Source organism: Alosa alosa, chromosome 23, assembly GCF_017589495.1.
Source record: "Alosa alosa isolate M-15738 ecotype Scorff River chromosome 23, AALO_Geno_1.1, whole genome shotgun sequence".
Lineage (NCBI taxonomy): Eukaryota > Metazoa > Chordata > Actinopteri > Clupeiformes > Clupeidae > Alosa > Alosa alosa.
This window is the reverse complement of record NC_063211.1, coordinates 9,566,390-9,586,862: the sequence shown is the minus strand read 5'-3', so window position 1 is coordinate 9,586,862 and position 20,473 is coordinate 9,566,390. Positions and strand designations below refer to the sequence as shown.

At 46.8% G+C, this 20,473-nt stretch overlaps 1 protein-coding gene across 1 annotated transcript in view; it reads left to right on the top strand.

Annotated features, from left to right (window-relative positions):
• LOC125288955 (WD repeat-containing protein 70) overlaps nucleotides 1–20,473 on the top strand; it is a 58,527-nt gene that overhangs the window by 5,728 nt on the left and 32,326 nt on the right. The window contains exons 8-10 of the mRNA XM_048235670.1: nucleotides 3,306–3,459; nucleotides 6,720–6,796; nucleotides 16,111–16,285. Coding sequence (XP_048091627.1) covers nucleotides 3,306–3,459; nucleotides 6,720–6,796; nucleotides 16,111–16,285 — 406 coding nt within the window. The remainder of the gene's footprint in view (nucleotides 1–3,305; nucleotides 3,460–6,719; nucleotides 6,797–16,110; nucleotides 16,286–20,473) is intronic.

The window sequence follows — 20,473 nt, the reverse complement described above, 5'->3', positions numbered from 1 at the left end:
GACCCTGTGTCTCTGTCTCTCTCCTTCTCCTTCCCTCTCCCTTCTCCTCTCCCTCTCCTCCTCTTCTCCTCTGTTGTCCCTTCCCTCTCTCCTTCCCCTCCTCCCTCTCCCTGCCTCTCTTTCTCCTCTCCCTCTCTCCTCCTCTCCTTCTCCTCTCCTCCTCTTCTCCTTCCCTCTCTCCTTCTCCTCCTCAACCCTGTTGTCCTCTTTTCTCCTTTCCTCTCTTCTTCTCCTCCTCTCCTCTGTTGTCCTCTCTTCTCATTCCCTCTCTCCTTCTCCTGCTCTCCTCTCCCATCTCTGTCCGCTCTATGCCGCTCTATGCTTCTGGGTTTGATGTTTACGCTGCGGTGGTTTCATCTCTCAGGAATGGTCCCCCACTCCCCCTCTCATGTCCAATCAGCCCAGTAGGCTAAATGGACCCAGATGCATGGTCCGGTTGCCCGTGTTTGTCTGTACAAGAGTGTGTACACATGTGTATATATGTTTGTGTTTGTCTCTGTGTGTGTGTTTGTGTGTGTTCGTGCACGTGTAGACCTGCGCGCGTGTGTTTGACACACTGTTGCCACATGCGGAAGTAGTCCTAGTGTGTAGTGTCTCGTGGGACTGGAAGCCAATGGGGCTTGATCCTCTTCCTGGGACAGTGATTATCTCCACCTCATTGGCACGGCCCCATCCAGCTACAGCGCTGCTGTGCATGGTGACAACAAGGTGTGGGTGGAGGCTTGTGGTGGCCCTCTTCGTGCCTGCGTGTGTGTGTGGCAGAGTTTCCGCTAAAAAAAAATGGTGCCGGTCAAAGTGACCGGCAGAGGTTTCGTTTTCCGGACATTTTGATGATATGCCGGTCAAATATCCTATTATCGCTTCTTAATTAGTCAAATTGAGAAAAAACTGTTGACAGGCTATGTAGCTTAAAAAATTACATAATCAGGCTGTATAGAATGCAACATGTTCATTAGCCTAACTTAAACATGATGCCTAACAAGATCTAGCCAGTATCTTTTCATGGACAAGAGTCCGCTTCGTTCGTTGTTTTAAAAAGGCTACGTTGTTTGTTGCTGCTACCCACGTTATCTCCAGTGGTGACTGTTTAACTTACACAGATGCGCACACACAAGAATGAGCACTCACACCACCACCCCCTAATGCTATGCCTCTTTATTTGATAACACCACTACCCCCTAATGCTATGCCTCTTTATTTGATAACAATAAATTAAGAAATGTCTCCAATTCTGGGAAATGTTTAGTTTCTTTTTCGTTCGCCCGCGGTTCAATGATACAGTTTAATTGTGCCAGGAATTATCCGCGGACCAGCAATCTCCTCGTCGAGGAGGCCCTGCAGATCATAGACACAGGCCTACTGTATGCTTTGGGTAAAGAACACTTTGCATGTCCAGTGTAGGCTACACGGAGAATGATAGTGTCTTGGAGCGGCCGCACCCCCCGCAACTCCACTTCCAATGTCACTGATTCGAAAGATACGCCCGACACTTCTGCTTTTTATCTGGTCGTGGTGGAGTTGACCGGACATCTGAGGCTTCAGACGTTACCAATTTATCATCATCCATCGCGTCTGGCTTCTGAAAAAACTTTTAAGGCTAGTCTGCCTGGGCCTGTGTTTGAACCGCCTCACTCATTTGTTCATTGTTTCACATGGACGTTTTAAGCGTGCGCTTCCTATTTGGAATGCAGCATAGGCTATGCGTGTTGTTTAATAGCTTAATTTTCAAATGGTAGAGCCTGTTCATTTAAAAACATAGACAGAGGATGTATAATATAGGCTTACATATTAAGGCTTATTCTCAAATTCAGATTGCATTAGGGGACGGGATTATTAGCCAATTTCAATCGGACAATTTGACCGGAGAGATTTAATTTTGTCGGACATTTCATTTTTTTTCCGGCCAATGTTCAACGGAAACCCTGAGTGCGTGCGTGCGTGCGTGCGGTGTTTTTTAGTTGTCTTGGTCAGTGTCCCCAACTCCAGAACGGTCCAGCTGGACACTGAGGCACTCAATTCTACGCCTCGCTCTACACAAGTGTCTGTCTGCCAGACGTTCATCTTTGCTCCTGCATCCGCAACGAGATACTCACAGTACTCCTCTCTCTCTTTCTTTCTCTCTCTCTCTATTTGCTCTGCTGCCAAAAACATGCTATAAAGTTACAACTTGTCCTGTAAAATGTGAGAATGACATTGGATTGGATGTTGCTTCTCCTTCTATGTCTGTCTTTTTCTCTCTCTCTTTCTCTCTCTCTCTCTCTCTCTCTCTCTCTCTCTCTCTTCTTCCTCCTCTTAGGAGCTCTGTGGAGGGCATTAATCTCTCTCCATCAGTGAGCTGGGCTACTTTCTTCCTCTCAGTGGTCTCTCTCTCTCTCTCTCTCTCTCTCTCTCCTCCTCAAACATTACTATTCTGATTTGTTCTCTGTGAGTTTGTTCTGACGGAGATCGCAGAGACTTCCTCCTTAGGGGGTCATCCATGTCCTCTGTCTGTACGAGTATGTGTGTCAGGTTGAAAGGCTCAGTGGCTTCCTGTTTTGTTGTTGTGTGTTTTTTTTTTGGATACCATGACAACAACTCTGTGGGTTTTCTTTCTATCTTCTTGTTTTCACCTGTTTAAAAAAAAAAAAAAAAAAAAGCCCTTATGCAACGATGCACAGGATTGTCTTTGGAGGTCGGTTCTTGCACAATCCCAGACAGATGGTTTTGACTAGTAGCGGATAAGAGGTGCAGTCCCTTGCGCTCTCCATCTGAGAGGAAGGGCCCCTGGGCTACACTAGAACACTCTGTGAGGCGGGGTCAGGGGTGCAGTGTTCCAGGTGATCCAGTGACCTGAGGGCTCGGGTCACGGGGTCGTTTCTGGACTGGGCTGGTGCACCGGTGGAAACGACCTGGCATATTCCTGCACTGTTGACATAACTCATTGTCATCATTGATAGGGAGCATGTCAATCACTGGTGTAGAGCATGCATTTTTTCCCCAAGTAAACTTTTAGGCTTTATGCCTCCAAATAGGACATCGAAGAGTGACAGGAAGCGAATGGGAGTAGGGGATCAGGAAATAACCACGGCTCTGATTTGAACCTGGGTTCTCGGGGGGGCATGAGGGGGCCACAGATTCCCCTCATACGTGTATGGATCCAATGCTACCACTCTGTGACTTGGCTTGTTAAGTGACACACGCCCTACCTTGCAGCCTCTGCATATTCCCGTCTCTGGCACGGTGGGTTTTAGCCTGAGAGATGGCCACTGGGGTCCTGTCTGACCCTTGTGCTGACAATTGACCATTCTGTCTCTTTTCTCCGACAGCCACCAGATCAAGTCCCTGCAGTACAGCGTGACGGGCGACGCAATCCTGGTGGTGGCTGGGAACGCCCAGGCCAAGGTCCTGGACCGCGACGGCTTCCAGGTGATGGAGTGTGTGAAGGGGGACCAGTACATCGTGGACATGGCCAACACCAAGGTAAGCTGCGGACTGTGGACACAGCACACAGTTGCAGACATAAGGACAGTTCACACCAGGAGCGATAACTAAACATAATGATAATCATATGAGCGTCCATAACGACCAACGATAAGGAAGGTCTCGCCTCATGTTAATGAATGTGACGTCTGAAATGTGATGGATTCTGATTGGCTGTCAACTTTTTATCGTTCTCAAAATCGCTCGGAAAAGTGATCTGCCAACGCTAACGTTTGTTGTTATCGTTATAGTTTATGTGTGAACATATAAGCTTGAGTTATATTTTTTGCCGATATCATTCTGTGTGTGTGAACGGCCTTTTACTGACTGGAAGGGAACAGAAGAGGCAAGCAGTACAGACTTGTGATAAAAAAGTGATACAAAAAAAGATTGAACCAAGGCATTCTTGATATAAAAATAGAAGATTTATTAGCAGGCTAGTTCATAATGGAACAGATAAAAATCTTTCCAACATATTTTGGCCAACATGGCTTTCATCAGGGCAGCTTACAGACTGTCCGAGCGAAGGGACCCTTCTCTCCCTCATCTTGTTGGCTTTGATCTCCGTCCCTTTTTAGTTCAACACCAGTTAATGTGGTCACCTTGAGACTGGGTCAGTGGTGAAATAGGACCACTAGTGCACATCGGCACTACCAATATGGGCATAGAGTACCAAAGCCATGATGTATATTTTATATATATATATATATATATATATATATATATATATATATATATATATATATATATATATATATATATATATATATATATATATATATATATATAGTATAGTATATTTTTTCACTATAGCCTACATTTAAAACAATTTACTAGCTAGAAATGATGCCACACGTCTACATTTAATGCTATTTAAGCCACTTCGAAAGTTTGTTTAGATCCAGTGATTCTGCCGTCATGGAAATGGAACGTCACACTTCGGTACTCTATTAAACTGCTTCGTGGGGCCCACTGCCTCAGCAGGGAGCACTGGTAATGTGCAGAGACCAGGCACACTCATGTACTTCCCAAGTAGAGCATAGAATAGTCTGAGACGTTCAGGTGAACTTATTGCGTAACCATTATGTGAAGCTGAGGCAGGCTAGCGCTAGGCTATCAGTGGAAAATGGAAATGATATTATGCAGTGGTCATATGGATATGGTGGCCAGCAAGTAAACTGGCACCAGTGATCATGGGCAACAGCGAACGCCAAGTGGCATTGGAAAAACAGGGTGGTCAATGCACACATAACCCAGGCACTGGTAACAGGCAACATGGGCAACAGTAATTAGAGCAGGTGTGTGTGTTTGTGTGTGTTTTTTGTTTGTGTATGTGTGTGTGTTTCGCATTTGGAGCTTATGACTGAGGGGTAATGAAGTGTTTAGTAAACCCTGCCCTAATGGGGGAAGTGTGTGTGTGTGTGTGCTCGAGCACATGTGTGTGCATCTCTGCATTGCTCAGAGTTTAGTGTGGGCCCAGGGGATCCCTCTAGCAGCCCCCCCCACCATCCCCTGGATGTGCTCTGCCCCAGCCTAGCCCACCCCTCCCCTCCTCCACCTCCTCCACCTCCTCCCGTTCCCCTGGATGTGCTCTGCCCCAGCCTAGCCCACCTCCTCCACCTCCTCCACCTCCTCCCGTTCCCCTGGATGTGCTCTGCCCCAGCCTAGCCCACCTCCTCCACCTCCTCCACCTCCTCCCGTTCCCCTGGATGTGCTCTGCCCTAGCCTAGCCCACCTCCTCCACCTCCTCCACCTCCTCCCGTTCCCCTGGATGTGCCCTGCCCCAGCCTAGCCCACCTCCTCCACCTCCTCCACCTCCTCCCGTTCCCCTGGATGTGCCCTGCCCCAGCCTAGCCCCACCCCTCCACCTCCTCCACCTCCTCCACCTCCTCCCGTTCCCCTGGATGTGCTCTGCCCTAGCCTAGCCCACCCCCCCCCCTGGATGTGCTCTGCTGCCCTGGTGCTCCTCTAATTTACTGCAAGGTGCAGCGGAGCACTAAAGTCATTCTAATGTGCTGTGTCCTCATGCTATCCTTCATCTGTACACACACACACACAAATGGGTGCACCAAACTCTGGGGTTTCCTAGAACCTCCCTTCACTTGTGTTTATAATTGGCAATCCCTTATGTGGCCTTTGGAGTGTTTATATTTGTGTGTGTGTGTGTGTGTGTTTGTGTGTGTGTTTGTGTGTGCTCTGCCGTCTGGTTCTCCTTAGTTATTGCCAATTTGCTGTCCTGTGTTGTCGGGGGGCTGTAAGTCAGATGTGCATTGCCACGGTGGCTCCCAGTGGCCTATTAAAGGTCCATCATCACTCCATTTATTTTCCCGGGGTTGTTTTTAGCCACTTGGGACAAATCAGCCGTCCCAGCCACCCATCCAGCTCCCTCACTTGCCGTTCCCCCCGTAACCGTGGCAACAACAAGTGAGCGCAATAGCTTGTGTGTTTACCTGTCATCTGGCCTCATCGTTCGACACAGACACAAAAGCCCAAGTGTACGCACACACATTCGTTCACCCAATAGATGAATGTGCATGAGTGTAATATTGAAACATGTTATCGTAAACTTACCTGCATATATATTTTTCGCTTTTTCATTCATTTATTTATTTATTTATTTATTTTAGAGGCTACTGCTTTCCTCTCTTGTCGCAATCCCCTCTTGTAAGCACGTCTTCTCTGAGGTTATTTGTTATGGTTTTAGTTTTTTTTTTTTTGGAATTGTTTTTGGATGTGTGTTGTTGAAGGAGCTCTGGTTGGGGTCACGGCGCCATGATCCCACAGCTTGGAGTACTTTAGCTCTTGGCTGCTCTCTGCTCGGGAGAGGCCTTCTCCCTGTGCTCTTTCCCATGACATAAAACAGTAGACTCAAGCCACTGGCCTCTCAGAAGGCCCAGCCTTTTGCTGTTCGTGGTTCATTTTAAAGTATTTTTTTTGCTTTCATGAAAATATTTAAATATTTCATTAAGACCTCCAGACTCCCGACTGGTGCTTGGACCTCGTTCTTGAAACAAATGGATGACCGTGGTGATGAGGTGCAGGTTAGCAGTGTGCCTCGTGTGTTCTTGGAGTTCTGCTTTATTTTATGACCTGGAGGTCAAATCTTAACCCTAGGGGGGATGCATAACAGTTTTAGAAACACACACATTTGTTCTGCTTAAACACAGTATGTTAGCTTTTGATGTGTGGTGCGGTCGAGGCCACTGAGGTAGGAAGAGGAAATGCCTCAGACTAACTGGAGCTTGTCTTGTTTCATTTAGGGGCACACGGCCATGCTGAATAGTGGCTGCTGGCACCCCAAGATCAAAGAGGAGTTCCTCACCTGCTCCAACGACGGGTGAGTCCTCGCCAACCTGTTCAAACCATATCACTCTTCCACAGACTACCAAAGACCACTCTTCACTTGACTTGAACACGACCATGAAGAAGTTTCGTCCAGTTATGGTCAATGAGGGCCAGACAATGTCACATCACAGGTCTGTGGTAAATAAATGGCGGAAGAAATTACTTGGAAAAAAAATAGAAAAAAAATACAGTATTTTGGAACCAAACCCTTTATGTTATAATAAACATAACATGTGTTTCATGAAATGAAACTCATTTTTGGCAATCCTAAGGATGAAGCAAAAAAAAAAAAAGAAATAATCACGTCTAATCACGTTTCCACAGGCTAGTCATCCCAAACATAAATTTAGACCTAAGCCGTCACAGACCACATAAGAGCTCTGGCCTATGACTGGACCAATCATGAGTCAGCTCATGGTCCCTCAGCTTTGGTCACATGAGTGAAAGTACATCAGATATGTCTGCTCGAAGGATGTGAGTAGGCTTCATCAACAGGGACATTTTAGTTGCTGCTCAGTCTTAAGAATATGACTCAGAGATGCGTCATCATGCATTGTTGCTGCTGGAGATGAGTTCAGCCTATCTTCCTCCTAGCCACCAGTAGGGAGTACCATTCGCCCACAGTTAATGGAGTACACTGGCAACCTAGTCCTCATCCACTCACTCACTTGAGATTGTTTCCTTTCATGTGTTGTAGTACGTTTTTGGTGTTACCATCCTTACACCAGAAGACTTTGACAAGATTTGGGAAAGATTCTTAAAAGATCTAAAATTCTAATTTTTTTCCCTCGGGATAAATAAAGTATTTATCTATCTATCTATCTAGATTGTAGTCTTTTGAGTAAAGCTTGTATGGGTGGCATTAGTTAAAAGACTCCAATCGTTCAAGAATCTTTCCCAAATCTTGTGAAAGACTTCTGATGCATGGGTAGCATAAGGGGAGATAACTCATCACTCTGGCAGGCTCAGGAGTGATTGATGGCAGTTGTTTGCCAGGAGTGTTAACAAGAGTTTTCTGTTGTTTTACAGCAGTCTTTTTCTTGATGGTTTATGAAGACATTTCCTTGCTCAAGGCGTGTGTGCGTGTGTGCGTGTGCGTGCGTGTGTGCGTGTGTGTGCGCGTGCGTGTGTGCGTGTGTGTGCGCGTGTGTGTGCGCGTGCGCGCATGCATCCTCTTGCCTCCTGTTCTGTTGCTGGAGCTCATAGTGACTATAACAGCTTATGACAGGGCTTGGTGCTGGAAACTGGACCCTGTCTAGCCCAACTGGAAACACTCCCCCCCAGTTAGCAAAACCAACCCCACCACGCACACACACACCCTCGCACACACACACAGCAGGGCGACGGTTCGGCACGATTGCGTGTTTGCTGAGCCCAGCAGCGCTGTGCAGATGTGCGGCGGCTTTTTTTTGCCACAATCTGGAAATGTTCCCATGGCACGTTAGTGGCGCTGGGTGTTGGCCAGAGTCCGCTGCTCTGTGTGTGTGTGTGTGTGTGTGTGTGTGTGTGTGGTGGGGTCGGTTTTGCGAGCCCATTGTTTGTTGGGGTGTTTTGGAGGCTCATGAAGGTGACACAAGTGAACTCACTCTTATCCACTAATGTGCCCACACACACACACACACACACACACTCCTGCTTCTGCTCCAGCTCAACAGCTCTAGCTACTCCCCCAAGGCTTTCCACAGGCATACCAGTAGGTGTGTGTGACATAGTTGTGTGTCTGTTTAGAGCCTGTGTGATTGAGCTTGGGTATGTATGTGTATTCACAATTGTGAGTGTGTGTGTGTCTGTGTTGGTGTGACCACAATATTCTGTTTTGTCCATGTGTGTCACTGTGAGTGCATGTGTTTGTCTATTTGTCAGTGTCACTGAGGGCTTTGTGTGTGTGTGTGTGTGTGTGTGTGTGTGTAGAGGTGGGGAGCAGGGGAGCAGAGATAAGAGGCGTGGTAATGCAGCAGTCGCTGTGGATTAAGATGACAGCCAAATGAAAATGTATGAGCTGAGCTCAGCCGGGCTGAGCGCTCCTCTGATAGCTGATGGAGGGGTGTGTGTGTGTGTGTGTGTGTGTGTGTGTGTGTGTGTGTGTGTGTGCGTGTGTGTGTGAAGCAGGACCCCAGGGAGTCATGAGGACACGGGCCTGCAGACTGAACCCCACACTGTGGCCTCACACACACACACACACACACACACATTCATGCTCTCTTTCATGTACACTCACACACTATACAAAAACATATACTCTGACACACACATGCTGCTACACATGCACACACACACACACACACACGGATACTGCACATACTTTTAAGCACGCACACACACCATTTAAAATCAGGCAGGTAACTGTTGTTGTTTCCCCAAGAATGGTATGTGTGTCTGTGTGTTAATGGAAGCATAGCTGCGTTTATGGTGTTTCTGATTGTGTGAAGGCATTCATGTGTGTGGTGTGTCAGACAGTAGGTATGCGTATGAGTGATACTTTTCATGTGTGTGTGTGTGTGTGTGTGTGTGTGTGTGTGTGTGTGTGTGAGACAGAGGAAAAGAGAGTAAGTGTGTCTGTGTATGAGGGAAAGTGTGTGTGTGTGTGTGTGTGTGTGTGTGTGTGTGACAGAGGAAAAGAGAGAGTAAGTGTGTCTGTGTATGAGAGAAAGAGAGTGTGTGTGTGTGTGTGTGGCCGCTGGCCTCAGGGTCAGATCACAGTGTCTGGCCCAGCATGGCTCTCGGCTCTCTGCAACAGTTTTGCCTCAAACCAAACTTCTTGCTTTGCTTTCACTCTTTCTTTCCTGCTCTGTTTCTTTCCTTCTTTCTTCCTTGCTTTCACACTTGCTTTCTTTCTTGCTTAACCTTAAATCTCTGTTGTGAATAATTGTGTCTTTCTTCCTGGCTGTCATGTCGGTCCACACAGCTGTCGGTTCCTTTGGTTGTTGAGGACAGAGCCGTGGGCTGACCCTACCTAGCAGGCTCTTCTTCTGATCGCCAGGGGGTTTAGAGCAACGGCTGGCGCTCAAAAGAGGGGAGTAGGGGCTGTAGTGGAGCTGTTGGCCACCCTGGTGCGCTAGGCCTTTGGAGGAAGCTGCTTTTATATGCAGTGCTTCATGCGTACTTAAATGGTAGGAAAAAACTAGCAGTAAACTTCATAATTACTGAATGAGAAACAGAATCCTGGTCTTTTTGTCTCTCACTCAGAGACTCACAGACTCACTCAAACACACACACGCAAACACACTCTTTATCCAGGCAGTAGTTCAAAGCACGCTTTGCCTGCAGTTTGTTATGGTGAAACCCTGAAACTGCAGTTTCCATAGCAGTGTGATGGCACTGGAGGGATTCTGCCTGGCCCCCTCCACTCCACTCCGCTTGCATCTTCTGGAATGCTATTGTAAAGACGGCATACCACAGATTCCCATGTGTGTCCTCTGGCTCCACTTACCAGTCCTGGCTCCACGGGTAACCACTACAGGGCTACATGTTGATCTCTCCTCCCCCTCACAGACTGCAGACTAACAGCACAGCTTGGTGTGTTTTGGTTGACCAGTACAGTCGACCAAGGGTCGTGGCCCTGAAGGCCATTGATCAACCTCTGCGGGCTTTGCCGCCCAGCACACCTCTGAAGTTTGATGCGTTATGAGGTCAGTGCTGGAGTTGCGGTGCACGTGTCCGGTTTGAGCTGCCGGTCCACTTTGGCACTCTAGCTCAGGTCACTACCGCAGGTTTGCCACCTGTTGTAGCAGGCCCCGTCTCCTAGAACAGATGGGCCATGAAATCCATGACCATTGGGAGCCCTGTGGAGCCCTGTGGTTTCTGAGGCGACATGATCAATATATCTGTCAACACGGTGACAGGACCGCTGAGAGGAGCCTGTGTGTGTGTGTGTGTGTTGATTTATTTGTGTGCGTGTGTCTGTGTATGTGACCAGTCCAAATAGTTGTGGCTGAAAGAAATGCCAGTCACCAAGATAAAATGGCAAACAGATCTACCTCACAGCTTTTACACTCAGTGAGTCATAGTTTTGTGGGAAGTCACATTCAAATGTCTGCAGTTCAGCACCAGAAGCTGGTTGTTTATGTACAGTATTTATGGAAAAACAGTATGGAATAATTTGTACAAATCACTACGATGTCTGTTTAACAGCATGAAACGTTTCAATGAAAACCACGTTTGAAAGGGCTTGATGGACCGGGTCAGCGCTCCATTAAAATGAATTTATATGGATGATCTTTTGATGCGTGTCACGTGTCACCAGTAGGCGTCGGCCTTGAGTGCCACGCCGCTCCTCTTCTCCATCGTCGAGGGATCAGACGGACAGTGGATGACTTCCAGTCTCGGTGGCAACGATCCAGACACCCTTCAGCGGATAACTCCGAGCTTGTGGCAAATGGGCTCGCTAACTAAACAGCTTTATGCACTCTCACACTCGCCACAGTGCAAGATGCCTGGACGGCTTTGGAATGGATTCGTACAAAAGCCTCCATTAGTATAAGAGCATGAAGTCTGAAGGTGATGGACATTCTTAAAGGTAAAAAAAGGCCCCTGGTGTGGACAGAGCAGTGCATTTCTTTGATTTACATGTATTTGGGCACCGTTCCTGGTTTTAAATATAGCCATGAAGCACGTGGAATTGGAACTCTTGAACTCTGGATTCGTGCAAGGAGGACAAAGCGTGTTTTTGTTATTTTTTTGCCATTGTGAGTACGCTATGTTGTGTCTCACTGGCTGTAAGACGACACCTCAACCTTGTGGCTCAATGCAACCTTTTTTTAAAAATTTAATTTCTCACATTCCTCGCTTGTCTTGCAAAACACATTTACCATTTTTCCTAGATGTAACCCAACTCTCCGGGGGATTACTCCGAGGCTTGGGATCACCTAATTTGGTCTTTTTCAGGGGTTCTGAGTGCACTTTTTGGGGGACGAAGAGCGCCATCCCCATGGAAACGGGGTGTGAGTTCCAAATCTCTTGGCCCAGCGGAACAAGTCTGGGCAATCAGTTGGGGTTCACCTACAGTCCAGCGAGTCAGCAACTGTAGTCCGCTTTGTAGGTGAAGTGTTCCATGTCCTCTTGTCAGGGAGCGTAGCGTTTGGTGTGTCAACTCTTGCATGTTCAAGATACGCTTACCCTTCAGCACCATGTTTTCTTGCCTAAAGACTCTGGGACCATGAACAGGCAGGAAACATGTGTGTTGTGTGTGTGTGTGTGTGTGTGAGAGAGAGTTTAATTGGACACCCAGCACGGCAATCCTTACCAGGGCTTTCCCAGTTCAGGCTAAAATGAATAAATTGTAGCCCTTAATCAGCTCAGGAAGGAGCTGTTTGGCTCCTACTCAGTGCTGTGGTCATGCTGCTGGAAGGGTCTCGGAGGCCCACGGTAGTAGGCAGCTGCTCCCCCTACTTGCCTCTTCCATTCTGGGAGGGAACATGATTTGCCCCCCTGCTACTTTCTCCTGTCACCCACCCCCACAACACACACACACACACACACACACATCTACAACCACCAGCGGTGACAGCCAATGTGGTCCCTAATGTGGCCCTACCGCAGGCGTGCTTTGATCAGACACTCTTTCATTTCTCCCCCTTATCATCCCTTCATCTGAGGCTGTTCTAGCCACACTCGTCTGCCTGGGATCAGAGGCTGATAGCATCTGGCGGGTGGGGCGCATACATGCTTGCATGTGCGTGCGTGCGTGCGTGCGTTTGTGTGTGTTTGTATTTTGTGAATATAGTACCATGCATGCATGTGTATTAATTTGGCACATGGACTGTGTGTGTGTGTGTGTGTGTGTGTGTGTGTGTGTGTGTGTGCGTGTGTGTGTGTGTGTGTGCGTGTGTGTGTGTGAGAGAGAGAGATCAGCAGGCTGAGCTGGTGGGTTTATGTGTGAGTGGTCACGTCAGCTCATAAACTGGCTGTGCTCTGCTGCGGCTGTATGGCCTGTGTCTCTTCTCACCCCGCCGTCCCCTGTGTGTGTGTGTGTGTGTGTGTGTGTGTGTGTGTGTGTGTGTGTGTGTGTGTGTGTGTGTGTGTGTGTGTGTGTGTCTGTGTGTGTGGAGTGACAACATAGTATGGAAAAAAAACACGTGTCATTTAACAGTTCTCAGTCCAGTTGGCCAGAGTGATGCAGAGTGATGCTGTCAAACATACAGGCAGTCCCATATATCATCGGCTTTACCAGCGACACATCCATGTTTGAAAATAAAATAAAATAAAATTAAATTCCATTCTAAATCCAGCAAAATGAGTGACTACCTACAGAGTGACCGCTGTGAGATGCTCAATATTCTGTGACTCTCTGGTCCCCATGTTTGTTTGTGTTTTTTTTGTTGTTGTTCGGAGGAGAGTTGCAAGCCATTTGGTTTTCACAATGCCCCCACCTGCCATGTGGACTAGAGATGGACATCTGACATAGAGCAGGTGGCCTCATCCCTCACCAGCCGCTGAGCCCTGATGGCCCTCTAAGCAAGGCCCAGAAGCCCTGCCAGCATTGCCATCACTCAACATGTCTGTATGGCACGGCTGACGCTTCCACCTTCTCCGTCATGGCCATGCCCAATCATGATGGAGGACTTCCTCCCGTCTGAGACTTGCTGTGTGATGAAAACCATTCCAGGCATAGGCAGGCTGAGAGGGGGCGAAGGCTGGTGTCCGTTATTCTAGCATCCGTGTGTGTGTGTGTGTGTGTGTGTGTGTGTGTGTTTGCCTGGCTGTCTAAACACACTGGGTGTGTGTGTGTGGTGGGGTGTGTTGTCAGAGACACGTGTGTGTTTACACTCTTGGCTGGACGTCTGTGACCCCAAAAGGTCAGGCTGGTAAAAGCAGCCACTGCGAGGGCTGGGCTGTGGTGGGAGAGCACCTCTTCTCCTCCCCACATCTCTCTTAATTTTTCCTCTCTTCTCTCTTCCTCTCTTCTTTCTTCCTCTCTTCTTTCTTCCTCTCTTCTCTCTTTCTTTCTTCTTTCTTCTCTCTTCCACTCTTCTGTCTTCCTCTTTCTCTCTTCCTCTCTTCCTCTCTTCTGTCTTCCTCTCTTCTGTCTTCCTCTCTTCTTTCTTCCTCTGTCTTCCTCTCTTCTCTCTTCCTCTCTTCTTTCTTGTCTTCTCTTGACTGCTGTTTCCCTCCCTCCTTCTTCTGTTCACCATTTGCACTGTGGTCTCCTCGTTATTCTTCCCCGTGTACTTGACCTCACTACTGTCTGTCTTTACCCAGAATTCCCAGCAGAGCGTGGGAACCCGTTTCATGGGTCTGCTGTTTAAGATGGAGGTAGAATGGAGAGGGAAATGCGTTGGGAGAGTATTTGCAGAGTATTTGTTGTGTTTGGATGTGTGTGTGTGTCACAGTGAGTTGGAGAATGCGTGCATGGACATGTGTTTGTGAGGGCCGCTCAGTCTGGCCGTTGAGTGGTCAATCTTTATTCCTCAGTGACCCAGAGTGCCCCCCCCCCTCTCTCTCTCCTCCTGTCTCTCTCTTCCTCTCTTTTCTTCAACTCTTCTCACTACTTCAATTTTTCCTGGCTGAGGCACATTGCTCTTGAATGCACTGAGGAGCAGGCTGTTGTTTGCTACAGAGGTGGCGGCGGCAGCGGCAGCGACCTCTCGACCCTCCTATTTCCCATCATGCTCTCTGCCTCTGATTTAGTGCTGTGTCCTGCCAGTCACCTTTGTGTGTCCTGTATCTACTGCGGGTCTGTTCCTGCTTCACGTTGGACTCGGAGGTTCTGGATTAGACCAAACGAGGTTCAGCCAAACTTTTCTTACTGCTTTCTCCCATAATTTGTCTCTGACCGGAAATATAGTTTTGAAGCTGAATATCAGTGTAAATGTGTGTGTGCCCTTTTATCTCCATGTAGGCCTAGCCGACTGTATAGGAAAGACTGTGAGAACGTGAAGTGTGCAGTGGAATATGTGTTTGAGAGGGAGCACTCTGTTGACATACACACAGTACATACGTCTGTGTGATGTTAGAGTTATGGTAGGTGTGGGTCCCTGTGAGTTTTATTTTTTTATTTTTTGTGTGTGTGTGCGCACATTCGCCATGTCCACCCGGCAGCTGTAATGTGTTGAGCAGATGTTGAGAAGAAAATGGGAATTTCACGGAACCCCACAATGCGCCTGTCATTCTGATCTACTGTTCTCTCTGTTTATAAGTCCTCCTGGGTCAGGACATACTTAAGCACTATTTAACGTTCAGTGCCTTTCGTGCTTCTTCAATCCCCTAGATGCGGCACCACCGTGTCTAGTGTTTAGGCAAAAGGCATTCGGAGGGATCAGCATCCTCGCATAGCATCCTGATCCTCCACTTCATTTCCAGCGGGCGTCTGCTTTTCCTTCTGCAGAAGTCCCAAGCCATTATTCTCGTTGCATTTTTTCCACTCTGTCTGGGCTGCTCGGTTCTTGCTCTGTGTCACCATGTTGTTGTGAGGGCTTTGGGTTGGTCTTTTGTTTAACGGTGAGAGGTGACTAATGTACCCAGTGTTGGATGTGTTGTAGATGGTGTGTGGGGGTGGTCTGATTTAAAGAAGCACTATGCAACAATTTTAGCAAAATTTACCTTAATTATGCAGGTTAAGAGTTGTTCTGATGGTTCTACAACACTTTCTGGGTCGTTTGGTGGGTGCTTCGTCTCCCCCTATCGGTTCTCCGCGGAGAAAACGAATATGCAACTTTCTGGACCCGGTCCGGGTAAATCCGGATGTGACTCGGCGGAAGTATCCAATCGCGCCTCGAAAATGTAGTCAGATTGTAGTTTCGAAGAAGACTGCAAAATGGACGCTGATTTGGCTTTGTTGCTGTTGAAATTAGCCTACCCTTGGGTGAACTTCGTCTTTGTAATGTTGTTTGATAGTCTCTTGAACAATGTGTTTGCTCGACCGTTTTATTGTGAGCCCTGTATGTGTTTAGCTTGGTTTCTTGATGGCTAGCTCGCTAGCTAGTAGGGGGTTAGCGTAGCAGTCACTTGCTACCGAAGCTGCAGGGGGAGCTGTGTAGTGAAAAATGCGAGCCCAAATCCGGCGAAAACCCAGAAACAGCGAAGGAATAACCAGAACTGCATAGTGCTTCTTTAATCAGTTGGGTGTGTGCGCGTGCGCGTGTGTGTCTGTGTGTGTCTGTGTGTGTGTGTGTGTGTGTAAGAGAGAATTGAGAAAGAGATGGGCAAGGCTTTCCAGTAACGTGAAGCAGTTGTTGCCGTTTGTCTAATCTCGGTCCTCCACTTTCTCTCCTTATAGCAGTTGGTCTTTGCACTGTCATTCTGTCGGCTGCTGTATCTCTCTCTCTCACTTAATCTTTCTTCTTCCTCCGCTCTCCCTCTGTCCTACAGTACGGTGCGCACATGGGACGTGAACTCGGAGAAGAAACACAAGGGTGTGTTCAAGCCTCGCACCCAGCAGGGCAAACGTGTTACCCCGACTTGCTGCACCTACAGCAGGGATGGGAAGCTCATTGCGGCAGGATGCCAAGATGGCAGCATCCAGATCTGGGACCGCAACTTAAGCGTAAGTACCCTATCAGTCAGGTGGTTTCCCTCCTGTCTCAGTTAGCTCCATCTGACTTAAAGGTGCTCTAAGCGATGTTACGTGGTTTCTAAATTTGTTTTGACACATACAGCAATCACCTCCTCACCATCTGCTAGCTGCCTGTGCCCTGAATACAGTGTAAAAAAACGCGGTCTCTGTGGACCGCCCACGGCAACAAAAACAGCCTGGTCCAGCCTGGACAATAAAAACATAACAAACTGTTCCAGCCAATCACCGACGAGATGCGTGTTTAGCTTTATCGCTCTCAAAATCACACTTAAAGTGATCCCCACATTATGTCATGTTATTCACGTGTGGACGTGGTCATTCATATTATTACAACAATACTTTTTTTGCCATTATCGTTAAAGTTATAACCGCATTGTTAACTTGCTATGTTTGTGAAGTACAGTATCTGATAAAGTTGGTGTGAATGGCTCTTTAGACTTAGATTTAGAAAAATGTAGTGTTGTCAAGAGGCAATTTATGTTACAGCACAGACACATGCCATGGGGGCATTCATGGCCTACTGCTTAGGGAATGCAGTAAAGGTGACCGAAAGGTGGCCGGGTATGGTACAAGGGCACGAAGAGCACACTATGCCCAGATGGGTTAAAATGCCAAATTTCCTACAGGAAAGTATAACTAACTTAAACTCAGACACACACACACACACACACACACACACACACACACACACACACACACACACACACACACACACACACACACACACACACACACACACATTGGTATAAACTATCTATGGCATTGTTACTCTGACCCCATACATAAAAGTCAAAACTGTCTTGGCTTGTCTTGTACACTGACCAGATATAGTATGTGAGACCAAGCAGCTAAATGTATTATTTTTTAGGCTTCTGGCAGCCATTCCACTCCTTCTCTATCCCTCTGTACTAGTTTATTATGTCATTGATGTATACTCTGAGATCAGTGGCCTATTCAGGCAACCAGGATAATCCAGATCACCATTTAAGTGTCACCAATGAGAAAGTGCAAGGTGACTAAGTTGTAATTGCCAAACTGGGATTGATTTTTATGTTTTCTGAGGGCATGAGAACTTGGGGCAGCAGAGAAGAATAATACACCTATGCATGTATGAGGACCGGTCAGGTCAGGTCATGTGTAGGCCAAAGTGACTGGAGGAAATAAGAGAATACCTGCACACACACTTTTAAAGTCAAAAGCACTCAAGCCCAAGCATTAGACCAATGGGACCAATGATGACCCAGTGGTTATAATGAAGCACTACTGTATTTGGGAGAGTTGTGTTGAGTGTGGATTGGGTCAAGCACGACTTGTTTAAACACAGATTGACCAACCAAGGCAGGCCAAAGTTCAAGAGGTCACTGACACTAACCAGGTCAGGGCTGTGCCGAAGATGGGAAAAGGGTGTTTACAACTGAGATGTAAATAAAGTCTCTGGGTTCCTCTCTGTGTAATATCAGACCAGGGCCATCTCTTTGGGACTTGGGTGTGGAGGCAGGTCAGAGTTCAAGGGTTGGATCACAGAGGGCACTGACTCACCTCAGAGAATGTCCATGTTAAACAAGGTTCTGTCGTTGCACTGACGGTGCAAGTAACAAGAACACTGATTGAGTTCTGTGAGTTTTCTTTCCGTTTGACATTGTTGGTGTCACAGACTTCTGGAATTTTCTGTGTATGTGCCTGAACCTTGCCACCCTAATCCTCCAATTCCCACAACTATGTCACTAAAACAACAATGAGCAATGAAGAAATCTGAAGCAGAGAAGAGTGGACCGTGTGGGAAAGGGGATTGGGAATTCTGACACCAATGGGCATTACTATAAAGATGCTAAAACTAATACAGAGTTTCCCATACATTGACTTATTTGTGGTGGCCCTCCACAATATCAACATTGACCACCACACAATCACTTTTCATGTTATACTATTTAAATAGGATGGAAATCATTAATTGTAGAGCTATGTGCACCTTTGCACAGCCTCTCCTTGTGTCTCAACAAACCTACATGCACGTTTAAAGAAAACATCAACAATCCTGCTAGCCTAGAAATCTAGACGCGCCCCTTGCTGCCAGGGCTAGTCTAGCAACTCTCCGTTGGCTTGTGAGCTCCAGAAATTGAAACTTATTCAGGCCAATGAAATCGTGTATAGAGTCGTTAGGTGGGCTTAACATAATGATTGATGGCAGAGTTGCAACGGTTTGGCTTGAATTCCCTGCTACTTGAAAACAAATCCGATGGATGTTGCTGCTGGCGAACAGTGTGACAAGAGTTAAGCTTTTATTAAGTTGGCAAGCGTTTGAACTAGCCAACTAGCTCCGCTGGTGGGAAACGATAAGACTCATAAGCTGCCGCTGTCCTATTGCGTGCAGAGGGAATTTGAAAGACAACTGATTATCCCGCCCCTCGGACTGAGCACTGCGAACGGTGAGTGCCCAGACCCTACATTTTAATGTGGGTCTGGCTCGCCAGGCTACAATCCTGCAATTTTTGGCATAAAAGTCGACTGGCTAAATTGTGCTTAAATCTGCATTATAACCATGTTGTGCTAATTTGTTAAAAACTGTTGCTTCAAACCTACCACCACAAATATAATTAAATTCTGTGGGAAACTCTGTAATAGTCAATATATTATATATCTGTTGGGTGGAGGGCTGCTTAAGGATTTTCAAAGAAAGACAGGAAGTATCACGCATCTTGAGTATTAAGTCTTTTAAGCGGAAAAGTGCAGGATCGGGAAGTCTCTTTGATGCTGTTGGTGAGCTGGCTTACATTCAGAGTAGTAAAATGAATTCACGGACCATTAGACATGCTAATGCAATACTATCAACAAGGCTGTTATTGCGGTCTGTCCACCTAGGTTGCCAAATATGGCAACCTTAGCAGACTGCTTTATAATCAGATAAAGCATATCCTATTACCGCATTGTTAACTTGCTATGTTTGTGAAGTACAGTATCTGATAAAGTACTGAACATGGATATGATCAGAATGAACATCTTTGCTCATCTGGTTTCTAGTCTGTTTGGAAACATTTCAAGATGGTCACAGGTTGACCTATTCCTGGTACTGACGATGAAGATGAAGATGAAAAGCTTGTGTCTAGTGTCTGTGTTTTCATGGCTTGCAGGAGGCATAGTGCGGGTGTCTTGACCAACCGTAAGGAACCGCTTATGATGTAACAATGCCGTGTCTAGTAGTGATTGAGTGGCTAGACCAAGCTAAATGGAAAGCCTAATTATCTTTCCTTTCTACTTTTTCCATTATTAGTTCGTCTAAGCAATTAAGTAATCAAAGGCAACGTTCCTTTCTCCTGATTTAGTGTTTGAATAAGGTTGTGTTTGTTGGCGCCTGAAGTTGGTCCTCCACTGAAGTGAGGAATTGTTTGTATGCGTGTGGTAGAATTGTATTACTGTGAAGAGGAAGGGAATATCACAGAGGCTCAGCAAATGTTGATGCTGTAGGAGAGATGGGTAATGGTGGAGTGTGTTGTTTTTGTTTTGTTGTTTGTACAGTGACTGTGGGCAGGAACTATGCTCTATTCTCACACACATACCTCAGATAACTGTAATGCTCTGAATTACTGCTGTCACTCTACCTCACCTTCTTTTTCATGTAAACCAGGTGGGCTCTAAGCATTGCATGCAAGATGTCTTGAAAACTCTTTGACTATGATTCAGAGCGGTTCAAATCAATGTGTTGAGAGGTGTGGTAGCTCTGCTATAATAACAAGGGTTATTACAGTGCATGTGAAGGCATCATGTTTACAACCTGAAGAACTCTCCTGGGCCATGTCATCTTCTGAGTTCTCTTGAGATCTGTTTCTGTGTTTACAGCAGCACTCAAGAAAAACCTTGGTGTGTTCCAGTTTCCTGCTAAGCTGGACAGCACTCTTCATCTCTTGGGTGTCTGCAAACCCCATTTCTTTGCCGCCTTTGCGAAAAAAAAGAAGCGTACATCAGCATTGTTTTCCAGCTTGCTGTAGAACTCAGGAGAACCTCACTGGAGAGAGATGTCTGTGTTCTCCCAGCAGCTCTCGAGAATCTCTCCTCTCTCTTTCTTTCTTTCTCTCTCTCTCTCGCTTGCTTTCTTTCTTTCTTTCTTTCTTTCTTTCTTTTTTCTTTCTCTTTCTCTCTCTTTCTCTCTCTCTCTCTTTCTCA